At 38.8% G+C, this 18,020-nt stretch overlaps 1 protein-coding gene across 1 annotated transcript in view; it reads right to left on the bottom strand.

Annotated features, from left to right (window-relative positions):
* Positions 1-8,554: 8,554 nt before the first annotated feature.
* USP9X (ubiquitin specific peptidase 9 X-linked) overlaps positions 8,555-18,020 on the bottom strand; it is a gene marked incomplete in the record, with an annotated part of 1,177,890 nt that continues 1,168,424 nt past the window's right edge. Inside the window, 2 exon segments of the mRNA XM_053706481.1 lie at positions 8,555-10,261; positions 10,956-11,051. Of these exon segments, the coding sequence (XP_053562456.1) occupies positions 10,127-10,261; positions 10,956-11,051 (231 nt within the window).

Here is an 18,020-nt window from a genome sequence, read left to right as displayed (position 1 = left end):
CCAAACCATCCTGAAGAAACTGTAAAATTCTAGGAATTCTAAAAGAATGCCAAGAGAATTTATGAGAACACCATGAAATGTAAGTCTTCCAAACTCGATAATAAAGCTTACTAGAAACAGATTACGAGCCTGCAACATAGTATTAATCACTGAGTCAGAGAAACATCTATGACTAAGCACTAAGCGTTCAATTTCCATACCTTCAAATTTAATGATTTGAGATCCTGATGGAAAAACGGACCTTGAGATAGATGGTCTGGCCTTAATGGAAGTGGCCAAGGTTGGCAACTAGACATCTGAACAAGATCCGCATACCGAAACCTGTGAGACCATGCTGGAGCCACCAGCAGCACAAACGATTGCTTCATGATGATTTTGGAGATCACTCTTGGAAGAACTAGAGGCGGGAAAATATAAGCAGGTTGATAACACCACAGAAGTGTCAACACATCCACTGTTTCCGCCTGAGGATCCCTGGAACAGGACAGGTACCTGGGAAGTTTTTTGTTTAGATGAGATGCCATCAGATCTATTTCTGGAAGCCCCCACATCTGAACAATTTGAGAAAACACATCTGGGTCGAGAGACCATTCTCCCGGATGTAAAGTCTGACTGAGATAATCCACTTCCCTGGGATATGAACCGCAGAAATTAGACAGGAGCTGGATTCTGCCCAAAGAAGTATCCGAGATACTTCTTTCATAGCTTGAGGACTATGAGTCCCACCCTGATGATTGACATATGCCACAGTTGTGATATTGTCTGTCTGAAAACAAATGAACGGTTCTCTCTTCAACAGAGGCCAAAACTGAAGAGCCTTGAGAATTGCACAGAGTTCCAAAATATTGATTGGTAATCTCGCCTCTTGAGATTTCCAAACTCCTTGTGCTGTCAGAGATCCCCAGACAGCTCCCCAACCTGAAAGACTTGCATCTGTTGTGATCACAGTCCAGGTTGGACGAACGAAAGAGGCCCCTAGAATTATACGATGGTGATCTAACCACCAAGTCAGAGAAAATTGGGATTTAAGGATATTAATTGTGATATCCTTGTATAATCCCTGCACCATTGGTTCAGCATACAAAGCTGGAGAGGTCTCATATGAAAACAAGCAAAGGGGATCGCATCCGATGCTGCAGTCATGAGACCTAAAACTTCCATGCACATAGCTACTGAAGGGAATGACTGAGACTGAAGGTTCCGACAAGCTAAAACCAATTTCAAACATCTTTTGTCTGTTAGAGACGAAGTCATGGACACAATCTATCTGGAAACCTAAAAAGGTTACCTTTGTCTGAGGAATCAAAGAACTTTTAGGTAAATTGATCCTCCAACCATGTCTTTGAAGAAACAACACTAGTTGATTTGTGTGAGATTCTGCAGAACGTAAAGACTGAGCGAGTACCAAGATATCGTCCAAATAAGGAAACACCGCAATACCCCACTCTCTGATTACAGAGAGTAGGGCACAGAAAACCTTTGAAAGGATTCTTGGAGCTGTTGCCAGGCCAAAAGGAAGAGCAACAAATTGGTAATGCTTGTCTAGAAAAGAGAATCTCAGGAACCGATAGTGGTCCGGATGAATCAGAATATGAAGATATGCATCCTGTAAGTCTATTGTGGACATATAATGCCCTTGCTGAACAAAAGGCAGAATAGTCCTTATAGTCACCATTTTGAAAGTTGGTACTCTTACATATCGATTCAAAATCTTTAGATCCAAAACTGGTCGGAATGAATTTTCTTTCTTTGGAACAATGAATAGATTTGAATAAAACCCCAGACCTTGTTCCTGAAACGTAACTGGCATGATTACCCCTGATAACTCCAGGTCTGAAACACAATTCAGGAAAGCCTGAGCCTTTACTGGGTTTGCCAGAATGTGTGAGAAAAAAATCTTCTCACAGGCGGTCTTACTCTGAATCCTATTCTGTACCCCTGAGAGACAATACTCTGAATCCAATGATTTTGACCGAATTGATCCAAACATCTTTGAAAAATTTTAATCTGCCCCCTACCAGCTGAGCTGGAATGAGGGCCGCACCTTCATGCGTACTTGGGGGCTGGCTTTGATCTCTTAAATGGCTTGGATTTATTCCAATTTGAAGAAGGCTTCCAATTGGAAACAGATTCCTTGGGGGAAGGATTAGGTTTCTGTTCCTTATTTTGTCGAAAGGAACGAAAACGGTTAGAAGCTTTAGATTTACCCTTAGGTCTTTTATTCTGAAGCAAAAAAACTCCCTTCCTCCCAGTGACAGTTGAAATTATTGAATCCAACTGAGAACCAAATAATTTATCACCTTGGAAAGTGATAGCAATCTGGACTTATAAGTCATATAAGCATTCCAAAATTTGAGCCACAAAGCTCTTCTAGCTAAAATAGCTAAAGACATATATTTAACATCAATTTTGATGATATCAAAAATGGCATCACAAATGAAATTATTAGCATGTTGAATCAATTTAACAATGCTAGACAAATCATGACCCGATACTTGTTGCGCTAAAGTTTCCAACCAAAAAGTTGAAGCAGCTGCAACATCAGTGAAAGAAATTGCAGGCCTAAGAAGATGACCTGAATATAAATAAGCCTTCCTTAGATAAGATTCAAGTTTCCTATCTAAAGGATCTTTAAAAGAAGTACTATCTTCCTTAGGAATAGTAGTACTTTTAGCAAGAGTAGAGATAGCCCCATCAACTTTGGGGATCTTTTCACAAAACTCCAATCTAACTGCTGGCAAAGGATACGTTTTAAACCTTGAAAAAGGAATAAAAGAAGTACCAGGCCTATTCCATTCTTTAGAAATCATATCAGAAATAGCATCAGGAACTGGAAAAACCTCTGGAATAACCACAGGAGGTTTATAAACAGAATTTAAATGTTTTAATATCAAGAGGACTAGTTTCCTCCATATCTAATGTAATCAACACTTCTTTTAACAAAGAACGAATATACTCCATTTTAAATAAATAAGAGGATTTGTCGGTGTCAATATCTGAGGCAGGATCTTCTGAATCAAATAGATCCTCATCAGGGAAGCATAAATCAGTATGTTGCCGGTCATTTGAAATCTCATCAACTCTATGAGAAGTTTTAAAAGACCATATACGTTTATTAGAAGGCAGAATGGCAGACAAAGCCTTCTGAATAGAATCAGAAATAAATTGTTTTAAATTTACAGGTATATCTTGTGCATTAGATGTTGAGGGAACAGTAACAGGCAGTGAACTACTACTGATGGATATATTTTCTGCATGTAAAAGTTTATCATGACAACTATTACAAACCACAGCTGGAGGTATAATCTCCTCAAGTTTACAACAAATGCACTTAGCTTTGGTAGAACTTATCAGGCAGCAGGGATCCAACAGTGATTTTTGAGACAGGATCAGATTGGGACATCTTGCAAATGTAAGAGAAAAAAACAACATATAAAGCAAAATGATCAATTTCCTTATATGGCTGTTTCAGGAATGGGAAAAAATGCAAACAGCATAGCCCTCTGACATAGAAAAAAGGCAAGAGGCAAATAGGAATGGGGTCTTAAATAATGAAAATATTTGGCGCCAAGTATGACGCACAACAAACAGAAAAATATTTTTTTCCTGCCAAAAACGTCTGGAAACGACACACTCGTGTCATAGATGACGCAACCTTGTGAAGGACTCGGCGTCAACTAAGACACCGGAAATTAGGAATTTGCGTCAACGAACGTAACTTTGCGCCAAAAAAAATGACGCAATAAACTTTGGCATTTTGCACCCTCGCGAGCCTAATTCTGCCGCGAATTCAAAAGACAGTCAATTTGAAAAAGAGACTATACCCCAGGTAAGAAATACATTTTCATAAAAAAGCATTTCCCAGATATGAAATTGACAGTCTGCAAAAGGAAATATACTAAAAACCTGAATCATGGCAAATATAAGTACAATACATATATTTAGAACTTTATATAAATACATAAAGTGCCAAACCATAGCTGAGAGTGTCTTAAGTAATGAAAACATACTTACCAAGACACACCCATCCACATATAGCAGATAGCCAAACCAGTACTGAAACGGTCATCAGTAGAGGTAACTGAATATGAGAGTATATCGTCGATCTGAAAAACATAATTTATGTAAGAACTTACCTGATAAATTCATTTCTTTCATATTAGCAAGAGTCCATGAGATAGTGACGTATGGTTTATACATTCCTACCAGGAGGGGCAAAGTTCCCAAACCTCAAAATGCCTATAAATACACCCCTCACCACACCCACAAATCAGTTTAACGCATAGCCAAGAAGTGGGGTGATAAGAAAAAAAGTGCGAAAGCATAAAAAATAAGGAATTGGAATAATTGTGCTTTATACAAAAAAATCATAACCACCACAAAAAAGGGTGGGCCTCATGGACTCTTGCTAATATGAAAGAAATTAATTTATCAGGTAAGTTCTTACATAAATTATGTTTTCTTTCATGTAATTAGCAAGAGTCCATGAGCTAGTGACGTATGGGATAATGACTACCCAAGATGTGGATCTTCCACGCAAGAGTCACTAGAGAGGGAGGGATAAAATAAAGACAGCCAATTCTGCGGAAAATAATCCACACCCAAACTAAAGTTTAAATCTTATAATGAAAAAAACTGAAATTATAAGCAGAAGAATCAAACTGAAACAGCTGCCTGAAGTACTTTTCTACCAAAAACTGCTTCAGAAGAAGAAAACACATCAAAATGGTAGAATTTAGTAAAAGTATGCAAAGAAGACCAAGTTGCTGCTTTGCAAATCTGATCAACCGAAGCTTCATTCCTAAACGCCCAGGAAGTAGAAACTGACCTAGTAGAATGAGCTGTAATCCTTTGAGGCAGAGTTTTACCAGACTCGACATAAGCATGATGAATTAAAGATTTCAACCAAGATGCCAAAGAAATGGCAGAGGCCTTCTGACCTTTCCTAGAACCGGAAAAGATAACAAATAGACTAGAAGTCTTTCGGAAATTCTTAGTAGCTTCAACATAATATTTCAAAGCTCTAACTACATCCAAAGAATGCAATGATTTCTCCTTAGAATTCTTAGGATTAAGACATAATGAAGGAACCACAATTTCTCTACTAATGTTGTTAGAATTCACAACCTTAGGTAAAAATTTAAAAGAAGTTCGCAACACTGCCTTATCCTGATGAAAAATCAGAAAAGGAGACTCACAAGAAAGAGCAGATAATTCAGAAACTCTTCTGGCAGAAGAGATGGCCAAAAGGAACAAAACTTTCCAAGAAAGTAATTTAATTTCCAATGAATGCATAGGTTCAAACGGAGGAGCTTGAAGAGCCCCCAGAACCAAATTCAAACTCCAAGGAGGAGAAATTGACTTAATGACAGGTTTTATACGAACCAAAGCTTGTACAAAACAATGAATATCAGGAAGATTAGCAATCTTTCTGTGAAAAAGAACAGAAAGAGCAGAGATTTGTCCTTTCAAGGAACTTGCAGACAAACCTTTATCCAAACCATCCTGAAGAAACTGTAAAATTCTCGGAATTCTAAAAGAATGCCAGGAAAAATGATGAGAAAGACACCAAGAAATATAAGTCTTCCAGACTCTATAATATATCTCCCTAGATACGGATTTACGAGTCTGTAACATAGTATTAATCACAGAGTCAGAGAAACCTCTTTGACTAAGAATCAAGCGTTCAATCTCCATACCTTTAAATTTAAGGATTTGAGATCCTGATGGAAAAAAGGACCTTGCGACAGAAGGTCTGGTCTTAACGGAAGAGTCCACGGTTGGCAAGAGGCCATCCGGACAAGATCCGTAGACAACGTAGAATCTAGCACAAACTTACTTCACCATCTCCATAGGAGGCAAAGTTTGTAAAACTGATTTGTGGGTGTGGTGAGGGGTGTATTTATAGGCATTTTGAGGTTTGGGAAACTTTGCCCCTCCTGGTAGGAATGTATATCCCATACGTCACTAGCTCATGGACTCTTGCTAATTACATGAAAGAAAGGAAGGTAGGAGATGGATCTCTATGACCGATAACAGAGAACCTATGAAATAGATCCCGTGAGGAAAACCATTGCATTCAATAGGCGATACTCCCTTCACATCCCTCTGACATTCACTGTACTCTGAGAGGAATCGGGCTTCAAAAATGCTGAGAAGTGCATATCAACGTAGAAATCTTAGCACAATCTTACTTCACCACCTCCATAGGAGGCAAAGTTTGTAAAAGTGAATTGTGGGTGTGGTGAGGGGTGTATTTATAGGCATTTTGAGGTTTGGGAAACTTTGCCCCTTCTGGTAGGTTTGTATATTCCATACATCACTAGCTCATGGACTCTTGCCAATTACATGAAATAAATTGTTGTCCCTTCTTTGTGTCCTAATCCTAAGAATTCTTTGGAGAGATACTTACATTCTTTGGATGTGGTAAGAGCTTTGAAATATTATATTGAAGCTACTAAAGATTTCAGGAAGACTTCTTGGTTAAAGCTTTTGATTCATCAAACTTATTTGGAGTCGGGTCAGGCCCCGCCTCAGAGAATTACAGCTCATTATACTAGATCATTCTCCACTTCGCTGCCTTTTAAGAATGAAGCTTCAGTTGATCAGATTTGCAAAGCAGCAACTTGGTCTTCTTTGCATACATTTACTAAATTCTACCATTTTGATCTTCGGAAGCAGTTTGTGGTAGAAAAGTTTTTCAGGCAGCTGTTTCAGTTTGATTCCTCTGCTTATGTTTGAGTTTTTTCTTTTCATTATGAGAATAAACTTATATTTTGGGTTGTGGATTTATTTTTTTCAGCGGAAAATGGCTGTTATTATTTTATCCCTTCCTCTCTAGTGACTCTTCTGTGGAGTTCCACATCTTGGGTATTACTATCCCATACGTCACTAGCTCATGGACTCTTGCCAATTACATGAAAGAAAACAATTTATGTAAGAACTCGTATTGGCAAGAGTCCATGAGGCCCACCCTTTTTATGGTGGTTATGATTTTTTTGTATAAAGCACAATTATTTCCAAATTCCTTTGTTGATGCTTTTTACTCCTTTCTTTATCACTCCACTACTTGGCTATTTGTTAAACTCAATTGTGGGTGTGGTGAGTGGTTTATTTATAGGCATTTTGAGGTTTGGGAAACTTTGCCCCTCCTGGTAGGATTGTATATCCCATACGTCACTAGCTCATGGACTCTTGCCAATATGAAAGAAATTAATTTATCAGGTAAGTTCTTACATAAATTATGTTTTATATATATATATATTCATACACACACACACACACATATATATATATATATATATATATATAAACTTGCTCAAATCACAATCAAATAAATAAAATATAACAAGCAAATGTGATAGTGCACAAAAAGGATAAATGTCCCAGGGTAGGTAATCACGATGGTTATTTGCAGGTGAACCTCAGGGAGAAAAGGAAAAACGCATATAGTGAACTCCTGTGATTATTAAAATATTAAAAAAAACAAAGAACGGTACTCACAGTCTCTAGAGCTTCAAAATCAAGCTCTAGATATTAAGGCACAGGAAAACTCCTAATAGGAGACAAGGATCAATATCCCAGCTGGGTTAAAACTCCACATGGAATGAATCAGAAGTGGATAAAAGAATATAACACTTTATTTAAAACCAAGTTAGTCACAAGGCATACATATGAGACTGTCCTAGTCAAAGACCACTGTAAACAAAGACCGTGTTTTCACAGTGTCTACTGAATGCTGCTTATGGTCTGGTAAGGAACAAGACTCTGCCTCTTTTGTGACATCAGTCCGCTCGGAGTCTAGTTCCTTTCCAGGCCGTAAGCAGCATTCAGTAGACACTGTGAAAACACGGCCAGTGGTCTTTGACTGGGACAGTCTCATATGTATGCCTTGTGACTAACTTGTTTTTAAATAAAGTGTTATATTCTTGTATCCACTTCTGATTCATTCCATGTGGAGTTTTAACCCAGCTGGGATATCGATCTTTGCCTTTATCTCCTATTAGAAATTTTCCTGTACCTTAATATCTAGAGCTTGATTTTGAAACTCTAGAGAATGTGAGTACCGTTCTTTGCTTTTTTAATATTTTAATAATCACAGGACTTTCCTATATGCGTTTTTCCTTTTCTCACTAAGGTCCACCTGCAAATAACCATTGTGATTACTTACCCTGGGACATTTATCCTTTTTGTGCACTATCACATTTGCTTGTTATATATATATATATATATATATATATATATATATATATATATATATACATACATACAGGTACATACACACACAACAAAAAAGAATCCTCCCTCCAACTTCAGCCACCTGGGTGCAGATAAAATTCTCCAAGAAAAATACACACACGCTGATGTAATGTTGTAATGTATATGCAAAAGTATAAAACTTCTTGACTGCTGACTTTCTGGCAGTGGGCAAAAACTACTGGAGCAAAAATAAAATATCCATTTTGACAATCCAATTAATAAAAAGGATACAAAAAAAATATCTGTGCAATTTAATATATATAAATATATATATAAAAAAAACACAACGGAACAGTTTATTTCTTCTTAAATCAAATTCTATTTGTGAATTCAGCAAAATAATTTCTATAAAATAAAACAGCAAAATATTTAAATATTATAGGGTGGGCTGTATCTTTCTGCAGGGGTATTTGGTTTTTTAGAAAGATTCCAAAAGATACACACGTTCAAGTTACTATTTTTGTTTTTTTAAATACAGTATTTACTGGTGCTTTTCTTTAATTCATAAAACATCTTTATTCTTGAATCACTATATCTTGGAATTGTATTTGACGAACCAGTAGTTTATCTTTTATTCAGACCTTCTACTTATGTTAAATATTTGTTACAAGAACAGGTTAAGGGCTACATTATAATTTCAAGTAGCATTGTTTTACAAAGCAAATACCACCATATTTTACCCGAGCAGTGGCATTTACGTGTATTGTATAATTTTGTAGGCCTTGACTGTGAGATGCAGTAGAAGGTACAAAAACGCCTACCATTTGTCTATATTAAACTTTCCCAAAGTAAAAGTACAACCACATAAAATTCCATCTCTACTATGCTCCAGGCTTCCTGGCATAGCAAATGTTTGCATATTTGTTTTAATTTTTAAATTTTCTTATTCTCCTCTTGTTTACTAATGATTATTGAAAACTATTGAAACCCACAAGCAATCTTCAAATATTACAAATGGGCATATGTGCAACTCAGTTTCATTGTTTATGTCCCCCTGCTTAATTATCAAGGGAAAACAAAACAAACAAAAAAAAAATAATAAAACAAAAACCCCCCCAATAAAACAAAACAAAAAAGCTCAGAACAGTGCAACTGTTTTTAGATCATGGCATATAATCCCCACCAACCCTCCCATATCCCTATGTCTGGCTACACTTATCTGGTGTGAAGCCATGCTATGTTACAGCATAACAAGATTTTCTTTTTTCTTTTTTAACTAATACCAGTATGAAGAAGGCAATGAAAATAAATCTAGAAACAAAGGTTACATCGCCACTTGTCCACATCAACCAAATAATTAAAAAGTTATCAGCCATCAAGTTGCTTAGAATAAAACAGACTCAGTGGCAAAGAGTTAACAATAAACTATTTCTGTGGTTGACATGAAAAGGTTTTTCCTTTCTTTCGTTGTAAAGATCCAACTGTCATATAGCAGGAAAAAAAAAAAAAAAAACAAAAAAACTTGCAGAGCAGATAGTTGAAAAACTATTTTTTTTTTTGGTGGAGATTTTGTTCCTTTTTCTTTTTTCTGTAAGTCTGTGAATTTCATCAAGCCCAATTTGGAAAAAAAAATATCTTGCTCAAGAATTAACAGTCAAACATTAATATACTATGTACACCTTTGCCATTTACACATTAGCATCAGGCCTTTTTATTACAAAACACTATACACTTTCCACTGCAGGCGGGTTATATATGGACAGCAATTTTCTGCAGATAAGACAGTGAATAGACTCTTCACTCCAGGTTGATTAGGAATAGTTTTTTTCTCTAGTTTTAAATATTAGCCAGACACAAAGGAAGGTTGGACTGTAAGGCCTGGGTGCACAGTCTTGGAGGAGTTAAGTAAATTGATTATGTGTGTTCGCTAATCTTTAGTTTGAATCAGGGGAACTTCTTCATTGCCTTCAAAGTCTTCTTGTGCTCGTTGGCCTGTCCGCTGAGGATTGTTCATGTGATGTGCTGCTGGGCCTGTATATGGTTGTCCATGCAAATGGTTATTCTAAAAATATTAAAAGTACAATGTTAACATAAGTTGTTTGCATCTTTTCCACACACTGTAAGATAACATAGGAATAAAGTGTGATAAACTAATAATAGGATTACATAGTTTTAAATGTGTTTAAGCAAATAATAGAATAAAGTGACATGGAAGGGGCCTACAGCATATTTATTACACTTAACCAAGTACAATAAAAGGTTCCACATTTTGGGATACATTGGCTATTGTTTTTAATCAAAGACTGCACTATAGCTGAAGTGACGTTTTGGGGAAACAAACTGTTTTCCCAATACCATATCAACCACACACAATATGTAAAAAGTTATGTGTTAAAGACAAAACTCCTCAAAGCACAATTCAGTTAAAAATTACAAAAATGGATAGACTGAGGATAAATGTGCTTCCCCTCCCCTGGATAACATTGTATTTAAAACTAGCTAAAAGAAAGAAGCCCATTATAGCAGATAATCTTTATTAAGTCAGCAACTTTTTTTCTTAAAAATCTTTGGGGCATAAAAATTCACCTTTTGTAAGAAAAAAAGTGCCTGAAAGTTAAGTGAAAGTAAACCATGAAAATGAGAAAAGCAAAAATAGTAGAATTCCAACATTTTAAAAGATATATTATTAGCATAATTACCGGTCATCCACATTTCAAATTGTATAATTCAGTAAAATTATAAAAATGTTCTTATACCTGCTGATACTGGGAACCAGGAGAATGGGGGTACAATGGGGCATCTTCGGGTGGGGAGGACTCGTGTTCCTCAGGGGCCTCTTGGTCATCTGGCTCCTATAGTTTTAAAATAATGAAATTTTGTAACTTTTTAAGGATATATTTTTAAAAATTCAGTCTTAAAAGGACAGTGTACACCAATTTTGATATAACTGCATGTAATAGACACTACTATAAAGAATAATTTGCACACATAATGATATAAAAATCCAGTGTAAAACATTTTAAAAACTTACTTAGAAGCTCCCAATTGAAATGAAAGGTGGCTGATAGCAGAACCTTTCTATGTTTTCTATATGAAAAGACCCATTATACAAACAGAAGCAGTCAAATTTTACTTATTTTATTGGCATTTATTTTGAAGAGTAATAAAGGGGTATTAAAATATTGTGCTACTGAACAGAGCAAATTAATAAATGTGGTAAATCTAGTGACCAGTGACAGCGCTGGAACGAGATTTTGCTAAGAGAAAATGAAATCTAAAACTAGTAAAACATTCTTTATTTTTCATGGACATCCATCATGAAGAAAACAATGGTTAAGACTCTAAATATTCTACTACACCCAAACATTTTATATAACACTATAAACTAATTATGGAAGGTTCATAAATATTTATTCAAAAAGAAATAAAAAACTGTTCAAGTGACAAAAAAAATAAAAATATGTTTAACCCCTTAGTGACCAGAGCACTTTTCCATTTGTTGACCGTTTGGGACCAAGGCTATTTTTACATTTCTGTGGTGTTTGTGTTTAGCTGTAATTTTCCTCTTACTAATTTACTGTACCCACACATATTATATACCGTTTTTCTTGCCATTAAATGGACTTTCTAAAGGTACCATTATTTTCATCATATCTTATAATTTACTATATTTTTTTTAATAAAATATGAGGAAAAAAAACAATTTTTTCAAACTTTGACCCCCAAAATCTGTTGCACATCTACAACCACCAAAAAACACCCATGCTAAATAGTTTCTAAATTTTGTCCTGAGTTTAGAAATACCCAATGTTTACATGTTCTTTGCAAGTTATAGGGCACTAAATACAAGTAGCACTTTGCTATTTCCAAACCACTTTTTTTCAAAATTAGCGCTAGTTACATTGGGACACTGATATCTGTCAGGAATCCCTGAATATCCTTTGACATGTATATATATATTTTTTAGAAGACATCCCAAAGTATTGATCTAGCCCATTTTGGTATATTTCATGCCACCATTTCACCGCCAAATGCGATCAAATAAAAAAATTGTTCACTTTTTCACAAACTTTAGGTTTCTCACTGAAATTATTTACAAACAGCTTGTGCAATTATGGGACAAATGGTTTTAAATGCTTCTCTGGGATCCCCTTTGTTCAGAAATAGCAGACATATATGGCTTTGACGTTGCTTTTTGGTAATTAGAAGGCCGCTAAATGCCACTGCGCACCACACGTGTATTATGCCCAGCAGTGAAGGGGTTAATTAGGGAGCATGTAGCGAGCTTATAGGGTTAATTTTAGCTTTAGTTTAGTGTAGTGTAGTAGACAACCCCAAGAATTGAACTGCCCATTTTGGTATATTTCATGCCACCATTTCACCGCCAAATGCGATCAAATTAAAAAAAACTTAAAATAATTCACAATTTTAGGTTTCTCACTGAAATTATTTACAAACAGCTTGTGCAATTATGGCACAAATGGTTGTAAATACTTCTCTGGAATCCCCTTTGTTCAGAAATAGCAGACATATATGGCTTTGGCGGTGCTTTTTGGTAATTAGAAGGCCGCTAAATGCCACTGCGCACCACATGTTTATTATGCGCAGCAGTGAAGGGGTTAATTAGGGAGCATGTAGGGAGCTTGTAGGGTTAATTTTAGCTTTAGTGTAGTAGACAACCCCAAGTATTGATCTAGGCCCATGCTGGTATATTTTATGCCACCATTTCACCGCCAAATGCGATCAAATTAAAAAAAAACTTGTAATTTTTCACAATTTTAGGTTTCTCACTGAAATTATTTACAAACAGCTAGTGCAATTATGGCACAAATTGTTGTAAATGCTTCTCTGGGATCCCCTTTGTTCAGAAATAGCAGACATATATGGCTTTGGCGTTGCTTTTTGGTAGTTAGAAGGTCGCTAAATGCCTCTGCTCATCACACGTATATTATGGCTAGCAGTGAAGGGGTTAACTAGGTAGCTTGTAGGGAGCTTGCAGGGTTAATTTCAGCTTTAGTGTAGAGATCAGCCTCCCACCTGACACATCCCACCCCCTGATCCCTCCCAAACAGCTCCCTTCCCTCCCCCACCCCACAATTGTCCCCGCCATCTTAAGTACTGGCAGAAAGTCTGCCAGTACTAAAATAAAAGTTTTTTTTTGGGGGGGGGGGGGGGGGGTTAGGTTTAAAAAAAAAAAAAATCTTCTGCTGTGTAGGACCCCCCCCTTAGCCCCCAACCTCCCTAATCCCAACCCGACAGCTTTTTACCCCCCCCCTGCCTTATTGTGCGCCATATTGGGTACTAGCAGCTGTCTGCCAGTACCCAGTTTGCAATAACAATGTATTTTTTTATTATTTTATTAAATATTTTTCTTTATTTCTGTAGTGTAGCTGCCCCCCCCTCAACATCCAACCCCCCACCCTCTCCCAGATCACTTAATTTTAAAATACCACCCTCCCCAGTCCTCTCTCCCACCCTCAGATCTACAGCATATTTTTGCTGTTTGCTCAGATCTCCCGTGATCCCTCCCCCCTCCTCCACCAATGACTGCCCACCCACCTCCCTGGATGAGCTCCCACCCACCAACGATAACGGCCATGGATAGCCGATGCAGAGAGGGCCACAGAGTGGCTCTCTCTGCATCGGATGGCTAAAAACAGAATTTATGCTTACCTGATAAATTACTTTCTCCAACGGTGTGTCCGGTCCACGGCGTCATCCATTACTTGTGGGAATATTCTCTTCCCCAACAGGAAATGGCAAAGAGCACAGCAAAAGCTGTCCATATAGCCCCTCCTCAGGCTCCGCCCCCCAGTCATTCGACCGACGGTTAGGAGAAAAAAAAGGAGAAACTATAGGGTGCCGTGGTGACTGTAGTGTATAGAGAAAAAAAATTGTTCAAACCTGATTAAAAAACCAGGGCGGGCCGTGGACCGGACACACCGTTGGAGAAAGTAATTTATCAGGTAAGCATAAATTCTGTTTTCTCCAACATTGGTGTGTCCGGTCCACGGCGTCATCCATTACTTGTGGGAACCAATACCAAAGCTTTAGGACACAGATGAAGGGTGGGAGCAAATCAGGTTACCTAAATGGAAGGCACCACGGCTTGCAAAACCTTTCTCCCAAAAATAGCCTCCGAAGAAGCAGAAGTATCAAATTTGTAGAATTTGGCAAAAGTGTGCAGAGAAGACCAAGTCGCTGCCTTACATATCTGATCAACAGAAGCCTCGTTCTTGAAGGCCCATGTGGAAGCCACAGCCCTAGTAGAGTGAGCTGTGATTCGTTCAGGAGGCTGCCGTCCGGCAGTCTCATAGGCCAATCGGATAATGCTTTTCAGCCAGAAAGAAAGAGAGGTAGCAGTAGCTTTTTGTCCTCTCCTCTTACCAGAGTAAACGACAAACAAAGATGAGGTTTGTCTAAAATCCTTTGTTGCTTCTAAATAGAACTTTAAAGCACGGACTACATCTAAATTGTGTAACAAACATTCCTTCTTTGAAACTGGTTTCGGACACAGAGAAGGAACAACTATTTCCTGGTTAATATTCTTGTTGGAAACAACTTTTGGAAGAAAACCAGGCTTAGTACGCAAAACAACCTTATCTGAATGGAACACCAGATAGGGTGGATCACACTGCAAAGCAGATAATTCAGAAACTCTTCTAGCAGAAGAAATAGCAACCAAAAACAGAACTTTCCAAGATAGTAACTTGATATCTACGGAATGTAAAGGTTCAAACGGAACCCCTTGAAGAACTGAAAGAACTAAATTTAGACTCCAAGGAGGAGTCATGGGTCTGTAGACAGGCTTGATTCTGACCAAAGCCTGTACAAAAGCTTGTACATCTGGCACAGCTGCCAGTCGTTTGTGTAACAAGACAGATAAAGCAGAAATCTGTCCCTTTAGAGAACTCGCTGACAACCCTTTATCCAAACCCTCTTGGAGAAAGGAAAGAATCTTAGGAATTTTAATTTTACTCCAGGAGAATCCCTTGGATTCACACCAACAGATATATTTTTTCCATATTTTATGGTAAATCTTTCTAGTCACAGGTTTTCTGGCTTGGACCAGAGTATCAATCACTGAATTTGAAAATCCACGCTTAGATAAAATCAAGCGTTCAATTTCCAAGCAGTCAGCTGCAGAGAAACTAGATTTGGATGTTCGAATGGACCTTGTACTAGAAGATCCTGTCTCAAAGGTAGCTTCCATGGTGGAGCCGATGACATATTCACCAGGTCTGCATACCAAGTCCTGCGTGGCCACGCAGGAGCTATCAGAATCACCAAGGCCTTCTCCTGTTTGATCCTGGCTACGAGCATGGGAAGGAGTGGAAACAGTGGAAACACATAAGCTAGGTTGAACGACCAAGGCGCCACTAATGCATCCACTAGAGTCGCCTTGGGATCCCTGGATCTGGACCCGTAGCAAGGAACCTTGAAGTTCTGACGGGACGCCATCAGATCCATGTCTGGAATGCCCCATAATTGGGTTAACTGGGCAAAGACCTCCGGATGGAGTTCCCACTCCCCCGGATGGAAAGTCTGACGACTCAAATAATCCGCCTCCCAGTTGTCTACTCCTGGGATGTGAATTGCAGATAGGTGGCAGGAGTGATCCTCCGCCCATTTGATGATCTTGGATACCTCTCTCATCGCCAAGGAACTCTTTGTTCCTCCCTGATGGTTGATGTAAGCTACAGTCATGTTGTCCGAATGGAATCTTATGAATCCGGCCTTCGCTAGTTGAGGCCAAGCCTGGAGCGCATTGAATATCGCTCTCAGTTCCAGGATGTTTATCGGGAGAAGAGACTCTTCCCGAGACCATAAACCCTGAGCTTTCAGGGAGTCCCAGACCGCGCCCCAGCCTAATAGACTGGCGTCGGTCGTGACAATGACCCACTCTGGTCTGCGGAAACTCATTCCCTGAGACAGGTGATCCTGAGTCAACCACCAACGGAGTGAGTCTCTGGTTACCTGGTCTACTTGAATCTGGGGAGACAAGTCTGCATAGTCCCCATTCCACTGATTGAGCATGCACAGTTGTAATGGTCTTAGATGAATTCGAGCAAAAGGAACTATGTCCATTGCTGCAACCATCAATCCTACTACTTCCATGCACTGAGCTATGGAAGGCTGCAGAATAGAGTGAAGAACTTGACAAGCGTTTAGAAGCTTTGACTTGCTGACCTCTGTCAGGAAGATCTTCATTTCTAAAGAATCTATTATTGTTCCCAAAAAGGGAACTCTTGTTGACTGAGAAAGGTAACTCTTTTCTACGTTCACCTTCCACCCTGAGAAAGGCTAAAACAATGTCTGTATGAGCCTTTGCCTTGGAAAGAGACGACGCTTGAATTAGAATGTCATCTAGATAAGGTGCCACTGCAATGCCCCTCGGTCTTAGAACCGCTAAAAGGGACCCTAGCACCTTTGTGAAAATTCTGGGAGCAGTGGCTAAACCGAATGGAAGAGCCACGAACTGGTAATGTTTGTCCAGAAAGGCGAACCTTAGGAACTGATGATGATCTTTGTGGATAGGAATATGTAGGTACGCATCCTTTAAATCCACGGTAGTCATATATTGACCCTCCTGGATTGTAGGTAAAATTGTTCGAATGGTTTCCATTTTGAACGATGGAACTCTGAGAAATTTGTTTAGAATTTTTAAATCCAGAATTGGTCTGAAAGTTCCTTCTTTTTTGGGAACTACAAACAGGTTTGAGTAAAACCCCTGACCTTGTTCCACAGTTGGAACTGAGTGTATCACTCCCATCTTTAACAGGTCTTCTACACAATGTAAGAATGCCTGTCTCTTTATTTGGTCTGAAGACAAGCGAGACATGTGGAACCTTCCCCTTGGGGGCAGTTCCTTGAATTCTAGAAGATAACCCTGAGAGACTATTTCTAGTGCCCAGGGATCCGGAACATCTCTTGCCCAAGCCTGAGCAAAGAGAGAGAGTCTGCCCCTACTAGATCCGGTACAGGATCGGGGGCTACCTCTTCATGCTGTCTTGGTAGCAGCAGCAGGCTTCTTGGCCTGTTTACCCTTGTTCCAGCCTTGCATTGGTTTCCAAGCTGGTTTAGTCTGGGAAGCGTTACCCTCTTGTCTAGAGGCTGCAGAGTTGGAAGCCGGTCCGTTCCTGAAATTGCGAAAGGAACGAAAAACAGAATTTATGTTTACCTGATAAATTACTTTCTCCAACGGTGTGTCCGGTCCACGGCGTCATCCTTACTTGTGGGATATTCTCTTCCCCAACAGGAAATGGCAAAGAGCCCAGCAAAGCTGGTCACATGATCCCTCCTAGGCTCCGCCTACCCCAGTCATTCGACCGACGTTAAGGAGGAATATTTGCATAGGAGAAACCATATGTTACCGTGGTGACTGTAGTTAAAGAAAATAAATTATCAGACCTGATTAAAAAAACCAGGGCGGGCCGTGGACCGGACACACCGTTGGAGAAAGTAATTTATCAGGTAAACATAAATTCTGTTTTCTCCAACATAGGTGTGTCCGGTCCACGGCGTCATCCTTACTTGTGGGAACCAATACCAAAGCTTTAGGACACGGATGAAGGGAGGGAGCAAATCAGGTCACCTAAATGGAAGGCACCACGGCTTGCAAAACCTTTCTCCCAAAAATAGCCTCAGAAGAAGCAAAAGTATCAAATTTGTAAAATTTAGAAAAAGTGTGCAGTGAAGACCAAGTCGCTGCCTTACATATCTGATCAACAGAAGCCTCGTTCTTGAAGGCCCATGTGGAAGCCACAGCCCTAGTGGAGTGAGCTGTGATTCTTTCAGGAGGCTGCCGTCCGGCAGTCTCA

This window comes from Bombina bombina, chromosome 3, assembly GCF_027579735.1.
Source record: "Bombina bombina isolate aBomBom1 chromosome 3, aBomBom1.pri, whole genome shotgun sequence".
In the NCBI taxonomy this organism is placed as follows: Eukaryota; Metazoa; Chordata; class Amphibia; order Anura; family Bombinatoridae; genus Bombina; species Bombina bombina.
Note: the sequence above shows the minus strand (reverse complement) of the source record. Positions and strands in the feature narration are given on the sequence as shown.